This window comes from Ictalurus punctatus, chromosome 3, assembly GCF_001660625.3.
Source record: "Ictalurus punctatus breed USDA103 chromosome 3, Coco_2.0, whole genome shotgun sequence".
NCBI lineage: Eukaryota > Metazoa > Chordata > Actinopteri > Siluriformes > Ictaluridae > Ictalurus > Ictalurus punctatus.
This window is the reverse complement of record NC_030418.2, coordinates 5,301,354-5,310,347: the sequence shown is the minus strand read 5'-3', so window position 1 is coordinate 5,310,347 and position 8,994 is coordinate 5,301,354. Positions and strand designations below refer to the sequence as shown.

The following is an 8,994-nucleotide window of genomic DNA, read 5'->3' as shown; positions in this document are numbered from 1 at the left end:
ATCTCGTCATTGTGCCTTGAAATACAGGAGATTAAGAATACTTAATACTTAACAAAACACTTTTGTTTCACAAATACAAGCATAGTCCACAAAAACGTGCATTTACTTGTGGATCTCTCCATGTGCATTGCATCATGTTTGAGCTGCCTGAGATCGTTTGTGGATTTCAAAAACATTTCTCCAGCCGAAATCAATCCACGAAGGTGTGTGTGAGGGGTTTTTTAAAATTGTTTTTTAAAACTCTTGCACGACACTATAAGTGAGTATATGTATAAAGGTGTTTTGTTAAATAAATGTAAAAGCATACATTATTAAAATGAAAAACGTAATGTAGGCCTACTTCTTCGTCTCAATTTGCCTACTTATGCACTAAAAGTATGTACTCTTTCTATGAAGCAAAAGTACAGACTTTTCAGTGTACTCCAAAGTACATACTTTTGAGAGAGCCATGTGAATGTGAGGGGCGGGGATTGTAATAATCTCACCATTTTAATTGGTTGATTGTGACCTTGTTTTTTAAACTGCTATTGGATAACAAATCATATCACGTGTCACACTGTACACCTAAACTAAATTAGTTTAGCAGGGTGTGCTAATATACAAACAAAGAAGTCGTTTCGAGTCGAGAAAGGAGTTAAAAAGGATGAAAAAACGTGAAATTTCTTGTTTTTATTTATTTATTTTATTATTGCTTCCTGAACATCACTGAAACAGAGGACGGTAGTTTTTATATTTTAACAGTCGCTTCGGCTTTTTTATGTGACGTCACATCAGCAGAGCAAAAATCGTTTGAAACCTGCAGACAAACTTGCTTTCTTTGTAAAAGACATTCCTGGAAGAGATTTGGCAACTGAATGAAGGTTTTTTTTGGGGGGGGGGGGGGGCTCATCTGCATTATTTGCTCAGCAAAGACATTGAATCGGCGTTTCCAAAATATCTCCAGTGTCCCTAACTTTTGTTTTGTTTATTTTATTATCTGAGATGCTCCTTGTCACAACAGTAAAGACCATCAGCTCCTGTTTGTTATTGTCCAGAATAAACAAGGCGATTTGTGTTCAATGACGTCATCGGCAGAAGAAGGAAAAATCCAACTTTAAGGTAGGCCAATGTATTTGTTTTGTTTGTCTTTAAAGAAGAAATTGTATTTATAAAAGACCAGTAAGCAATCTAGTTTACTAAGCAGGCCAGGTTTCCAATCACCTGCTAATTGCTTTTCAAGTAGAGATATCAAGCAACATGAGAGAGAGAGAGGTGCAGTGCAGTGAGTTTTGCTTTTCAGACTGTCACGTTTTCTACATGTTAATGCAAAAGCAATACATAAATAATAGACGAGTATGTTCTGTCCTACAACCATCTCTGAACAGTTATTTAAAAGATGAGACACTAAATATTTGTGTGTGTGTGTGTGTGTGTGTGTGTGTGTGTGTGTATATTTATTTATTTATTTATTTATTTATTTATTTATTTATTTATTTATTTATTGTGGGTATGATTTGTGTGTGAATCCCTTACTATTTACTTACTATATAGATCCCATTTATTTGCGGATCTCGCGTTGTTTTGGAACTTGTTGTTTTATTATTTGTGCAATTATGTAACAGAAATATTCCACTGAGTCCATATTCAACTGCTCGTTCACAGAATAATCACCGTTCTGGGGTCAGTGCGAGGTCTTGTATTGCACTTTACTTGGGCAGCTTGCAAATGAATGAAGCAACCAAACCCTTAACTTTCCTTCCAGCACGTTTGCATTTGTGACGCGCTTCGGACGGCGCGAGCACGCACGTCATACAGGCGCGAGACGCAGCGACGCAAGACTGATTCATTATTTTTTTATTTGTATATATTTTTTTTGGTACCAGCGCGACACGTTTGCCCGGGGGGTGGGATGCGGAAACACTGGCATACGGTGTTACACCTCATGCATTCTGCAAAGAGGTGCATTTGCAAAGCTGAATTCCTGCCTCACACTACACAGATCCTTACAGACTATCTGGAAGGTCTCGTGACTATTTCCTAATGCCAGCAAGAATGACCAGATTAAGTTGCTGTAGGTTTAAAAAGCCTACTTTTCTTCTCACGTTGCATCCAAAGAATCAAATGTGTACGAGGGGCGGAAAAATGGTGCTTTTCGGGGTTTATTTATTGCTAATCTCATTAGGTTCCTATAAGGGGAGGGGAGGCGAGGAGAGGGGGGGGTGACAAATCTCCTTCTGTCAAAGAGAGAGCGCATTGACGCAAGCAGCTTTGACGTCAGTAGCTGCAGTGAATGGGGGGAGAGCAGAGCGCCAAGAGCCTGTTGGACTGAAGCGTTCGTCAGTGGCATTAGTGAAGAATTCTAAAGGCGAGCATTTGCACGAAACCTTCATACGAGATGAAGATTGAATAAAGAATTGCAATATAACAGCTCGCTATAGGTGTGATTAAAAAAAAAAAAATCCTCAAAGCAGGCTTTCCAAATAACACCAGCACGTGTGTTTGTTTTTCGAAAGCTTGCAGCAGAACGGGTGGCAACAGCTATTATTATTATTATTATTATTATTATTATTATTATTATTATTATTATTATGTGCCTTTCCTTCTAAAATAACCTGCATTCCAGCTCGCCCGTGTGCGTCTGTACAACCCAGGGAGTGAAGACGCACAGCCTAATTCATCCCCAGCTCCATCCGATTCTCTCGCACATCTCCTTCAACAGGTTCTGCGCTCTTTCCCAACTTTAGAAACGAATGCAGGAATCCAGAGAGTTTGCACTATCTTTTCTGACTGTAATCTGTAAACTCCCCCAGAAACGCACTCCTATGTTGCTTCTGCAAAAGCGCATTACAGAGGCGCATCTTTTGTTGCGCTCGTGCGTTGTGCTTTCTTTCTTTCTTTCTTTCTTTCTTTCTTTCTTTCTTGTTTCGTTTTATAACTATTTGCCGTCTTCTCACGTGCGTCCTCCAGTCAGTGGCTTGAGTCCAGCGCGCGTACGCAGATGTAACGGCTTGCGTAAAGAACTAAGTGGGGTTATCATTGAAGTCAATTTCAGCTCCAGCCTTGATGCCGTTTGCGGAGGAGGCCACTGACGTCATTGGATCGTGAACGGAAAAGCAACAACCACCCCTACACACACACACACACACACACACTTCGTGCAACCCTTTATTTACAGACAACTGGTCGCCTCGTGCTGTCAAAAAACCCCAGTCTGACCACTGGAAGTCCCTGAGAGTTCGCCACAACAGGGAGCTCACCGCTGCGCACAGTTGAAGTACTTAAAGCGCCGGTTTGCTGAAACCATGCCCGCTCGCTCAATCCGCGTTTCCCTGGCAACTGGATCAAGTAGTTCGGCGGAGAGATTGATGATGGCGCGCGCAACGCTTTTAATTCGTCGTCGGACCGTCGACCTGTGCAGCGCCAAAGGTGCGACGCGGTGCTCAGCCGTCCATACTAGCGTAGCGATTTGGCTCGTGAGTCCATCTAAACTGGCCACACAAGGATCTCAAACGCTTCTCCCTGACGGCACAGATGTTCCTGCATCTGTCGCTTACTTGTGAGTGAGTGAGTGAGTAGTCAGCTCTGACACTCGTATTTTAAAGTCGGTTCAAACAAACACGCAAGATATGTTGAGTGCAATGTTGAGACCGTGCTGGTATTTCAGTCCAAAACATAGAGGGGGGAGAAACATTTAATCTATCACATCTGTGCACTTTTCCTGAGTTCACAGCTGACCATGCAAATGAACGCTATGGACATGCTACAGTGGAGCAGCAGAATAAAACGGAGACCCACATGGATGCGCGTGCCGCCACGAATAGGAGAGCGCGAGTTTAGCCGTGCGTTATCGTGGACGTGTACTTTTTTCCTGCTTCAGTATAATCCCGGGAACACGTGATTTGAGCACTTCGTAGAGGTATTCCATCAATTGTCAGGGGAAGCTTGTTTCCGAGAAATAGGAAAACTAGTCTTTTTGTTGTTGTAGTGAGTGACTCGTGCATATGTCGCCTTTGGTTTCTCTAATCGCCTGCGCATCTGCCAACTTTTCCCTGCGCGCCGGTTTTTTTGTTTTTTTTTTTGGACGGGAAACCGCTGGAGTCTGAATGCACGAAATCGCGGCGCGCGGAGCTCCTGCTTCTCGCCTCGCGGCCAAACGCATGTGCATAACTGCACAGTCCAGAGTGCCTCACTTTCACTCGCGTCTCCCTTTCGAGCTCAGAGGGCATTTCCAAAATATCGTGTCCTATCTAGAACAGCCAATGTCGAAGAAACGCAAAACTCCGGACGACGATGGAGGAGGAGGAGGAGAGCTTGCCAGAGCAGAGGATTTCCCGCGTTCAAGCTGCGCTGACCAAGGTATGAAAACTCGAACCTTAACTTGTGGTTTGGCTCACACGTTTGACCGTGAGCCAGTCACTGCAGGTGATGTGTTACTACAGGAAAATCCATTAAAGACACTATTTTGGCCAAAATAATTGCGCATACATGTTGATGTAAACTGCTTATAGGGACACAGGGGCATGAGACCAGTGTAAGCTTGGAGGCAGCTCCAGAACGATCCTGCGTTTGGGTTGATGTCCGTGTGGAGTTTGGAACATTCTGCCTGCGTTTGCGTGGGTTTCCTCCTGGCTCACTGGTTTCCTCCCACCTTCCAATAAATGTACTGGTAGGTGGATTAGCAATGTAGAATTGCTCCTAGTTGTTAATGAGTGTTTGCGCGTGTGTGTGTGCATGGTACCCTGCGATGCGACTGGCCACCCATCATGTATTCTTCCACCAAGCAGGCAGTGTTCTTGGGGAAAGACTCTGGAACCTCCATGACCCTGACCAGGATAAAGTCGTTACTGAAGATGAATGAAGGGGGCGTGGTGGCTATGTGGTCAGCACGTTTGCCTCGCACCTCCAGGTGGTTCAATTCCCGCTTCCGCCCTTGTATGTGCAGAGTTTATATGTTCTCCCCATGCTTCGGGTGTACTTCAGGTTTCTCCCCCAGTCAAAAGACATGCATTGTAGGCTGACTGGCATTTCCAAATTGTCTGTAGTGTGTGAGCGTGTGTGTGCAGTGCTCTGTGATGGCTTGGCACCCTGTCCAGGGTGTCTCCCGAGTTCCCTGGGATAGGCTCCAGGCTCCCTGCGACCCTGTGTTGGATAAGCAGTATTGAAAATGGACGGCTGGATGAATGAAAACCTTGATTAAACGACACTCGGATACAGTCAGTGTTCGGGGAAGCTAGTTTGCAAATGTAGTTTGTCAAGCTACAAGTGACTCATAATTGAAAATTGATAAGCTACAGCCAAGCTCAAACACTGATAAACATGGCTCGAACATGGATGATCGATAGTCATATTTTCATCACTAGTAGAATGCATCCTCTGTAGCTGTTAGTCTTCTCTACCTGTTCTACACTAACTGTGAATTGCAGTATGTTGCACTAAAAAATACAATTGAACGGGCTATGGGAAAATGGCACAGTCAGGCCTGAATAGAAGAGAGCACTGGCACTCTTGTTTGCACACATCGTGTGACCCCACATGAATGTTCTTTAGAGGCCAAGCCAGATTGTGTGTCTCCCTTGGCTGGCATGGAGGGGGAAGTGGGCACTTCCTTTAGCCTGTAGAGCATGGCATCTGGGCATTTGCAGGAAATACTGCATATGCAGTACATAGGAATTGCAAAATGTCTTCTTTGACGTATAAGGAACACTTCTAAATCAGCTAGAATAAAGGACAATGTAATAAAATATCAAAAAGCCTAAAAGAGGTTGTGCTCTCGATTGTCCTTTCTAGCGTTAAAAGTAGCATCACGGGCTCAATGTTGCAGAATTGCTGGGTTTTTTTGTTTGTTTTTTTTTTCCCCCCTCCTCATCGAATCCTTATTCTTCATGTTTTCTGTGGCCAGGGGAAGGAGTGGAGGCTTAGAAAGGGATCCATTGAGATTCATATCAGGAGCCACAAAAGCCTTTTTGTCTGTCTAACTGAAGCACAGTCTCGACCTGTCCATGAGGGGAACTCTCCCCAGGTTACAGACCAGATCAGCCTCGTTTCCCACGAATGGTGAGACACTGTAGCCATGTCTAATCACTGACCCTACGTTATCACCGGTTCCTTCACAAACAACGGCGATGGTTACAGATCTCCGATTACAATGCAATATGATGTTTATAAAGGTAAACAGTAGTTGTCTCCAACTACTGGTGGCACTATTGTTCCAAACCCCTGTGCCTTTGGAAGCAAAAGCTCAAATAAAGTCTATGAGAATGACCGTTACATCAATCAATCAACCTTAAACTATTTTTATGTTAATGAGGTGGTGGGGTGTGTGTGTGTGTGTGTGTGTGTGTGTGTGTGTGTGTGTGTGTGTTTATAAAAAAAAAAATAAAAAAAAATTATTTGTTTTTTTTTTTTTTTTTAAATAAATGCTCACAAAATGGCTACCTCAGTAACACTACTTCATATTTTAAATCTGTCCGCTTTATAAAACAGTGTAAAACTGTTGGGCAATCATACTATTTTCCAACCAGAGCTCAGTACACGTAAAGCACCGTAAAGAATAATTGCATCTCGGATGTAATTACCATGCGTATAGACGTATATGCGTTTTGAAAATAGTATTTGTCTTGGGCATGCTTATTAATAAATCCAGAATACAGAATTTGTAGCCAGTTTCATCAGGAGAAATTGTCTTTCCTGTGAATGGACTGCAAACAGAGATGTGGAATGAGGGGTGTAGACTAAAGGGTGTTCAGGCCTCAGGTGGACCATATTGAAGAATGATGATAGTGTGGGTTTCAGTTGTTGCTAGAAACTTGGTGAAATGGCTCCTCCCTTTAGACGTTGTCTATATCAAAGGCCCTGGTTACTGCACTGATTAGCTTCATTACATTCTACACATTATATGTATTTGCAAGTGCAAGTGTTTCTTTTCCATCAGCATCTAGTGTGAGTAGATTTATTTATTTATTTATTTATTTCTCCTTCTTGTCAGTAGTTTTATTCTGTCAATAGTGTCAGAAGTTAACACTAGCTACCGGCAATCACTTTTTTTCTTCTTCTTCTTCTTCTTCTTTCTGTTAGTTGCTAGTGCCAGTATTCTTATTCATTTATTATTATTTTTCTGTCAGTAGCTAATGTCTTTTTCTTTCTTTTTTTTCTTCTTTTTTTTTTTGGTAACTAATGTCAGGAGGGCTATTCCCCCCCCCCTTTTATTAGCTGCATTCACCACCCACTTTAATAGGAACCCCTGTACACCTGCTCATTTATGCAGTCATCCGATCCAATCAACAAGTAAGCAACTATTGATACTCCAACCCTAAGACTGAATTCTGCCAGTATATTTTTCTCTGGTACAAAAGCAGTTCAAATAAATGGCAACATTTAGCATAACAAGACTTAAGAGATGCAACATTATGAGGAAGGCCTAGCCTTTTTATGGATTAAATGAAAAGTTGTATAGCGGGAGTATAATGATACTATGAGCGCTATGGCTAATCTTATATCCTGTGCCACCATTGTTTTGATCCGTTTGTATGACATCACAAACCCCATGATAGCAGAATAATTATCTTGACTTAAGCCACCAGAAGTTTTTCCATAATAATCTTAAGTCCACTCAAGAAGTCTTAACCTTTACAGCCTCCACAGATTTTGATGTACAACTATAAAACTTTGAGCAGATATAGTTCTTGTACAGTAATTCTTCTTGTCTTTTTTCACCTTTTAGTTTGTCAAGCTGTTATTCATGCAGTTTTTCACACAGATCACCTTAAAGCTGCTTCTCGCTTGCTGCACACCAACAGTGTGTGCCTTATGGCCGTACACAGTGTATACAATCTTATGTACAGCTTTTGTAAATCTAGTGTTGCTCAGGGTGCTCTCTGCAGGCCCTTCCTGTCTTCTGTTTTGTTCTGGTTGTCATGGTTAACATCTGGCTAGTGCAATACGAGAGCACAAACTTCATAACTAGCTACAGAACACATGCGAAATTCCTTTTGATTTGTCCCGAGCAGGTATCAATGAAAGCAATAGCAAATCGTTCATTTTAGTGAGATGGCTGTTTACTATGAGAATGTGAATAAGCAGAGAAAGTGAAACCGTAGCAGGTAGGGCAGAGAGACGGAAAAATGACGTCGATGACGATGGAGACGGACAGATATGAAAGAGGAAAAAAGGTGAGTGATTCAACCTGTTACGGAGACGGAAATCGGGATAGGTTAGCCGAGAGGAAGGATAAGATCTATATACAGTACATGCATAACTACGTATGTCAGTACATGACTTTTTTTTTATGTTTGTTAAAAAGGGATGTTAATTACCATCTCAAAGTTTGAGTGATAAAACATCAGTGAAACAGATGTTTTAGCAATATACTGAATTTTAGCAAATCTCCTGTTAGTGTTAACACTTTGTTCTTTTTAAATACTGATGAGCTGAACAAGCTGGTGATTGTGTGTGTGAGGGGGAGGGGGTTGAATGTTGGGGTTATTTGGATGCATGTGAGCCTTTTCTTTTTTCCTTTATGGTAGATGTGTACTGTAAAGAATTTACTGAAAAACAGTACTGGCGGTAGGGTTCCCGGCAGTAGTGTATACGGGAAGTTACTGTAAAATTATCTTCATGTTAAATAACTTTTTTTTTTTTTAAATAAATAAGCACAGCTATATTGTATTACCTTTACAGCCTAATACCGGACAGACATTGCTCATTAAATTGTATTTGTTGCACAATTGCAACAAATTGAACATTTATTTACATAACTTAAAAATAGGCTGTACTCTGGTTCTCGTGTTAATAAGGCAGGTTAAATGGGAGTAAGTATTCATTCTGGTTTCATGCTGAAGTTCTACATCTTCAGCATGAAACCAGATGAGAGAGATGCTGATTTATGAATCAAATATAATCTGAAAACCATTGAACAGCTGAGTGGGATAAACGATCCCTGCTAAAAACAAACACGCAGACAAACAAAAACAATAGAAACCCAGGGGTTTAATGGTTATAATGGGAATTCTATTGGCT

The 8,994-nt window shown here is 41.7% G+C and overlaps 1 protein-coding gene across 3 annotated transcripts in view; it reads left to right on the top strand.

Annotated features, from left to right (window-relative positions):
• The first annotated feature begins 944 nt into the window (after positions 1-944).
• The window catches only part of pde10a (phosphodiesterase 10A), a 112,237-nt gene continuing 104,187 nt past the window's right edge, over positions 945-8,994 (top strand). The window contains exon 1 of one of the 3 annotated variants that reach the window (XM_047154391.2): positions 945-1,098. Coding sequence is in view for 2 of the 3 variants with exons in the window: in XM_017463430.3 (XP_017318919.1) it covers positions 4,083-4,335 (253 nt within the window). In the remaining variant the exon portion in view is untranslated. Of the gene's footprint in view, positions 1,099-2,644; positions 4,336-8,994 lie in introns of those variants that run through there. The other 2 variants (XM_017463430.3, XM_017463431.3) reach the window with 2 other exon arrangements.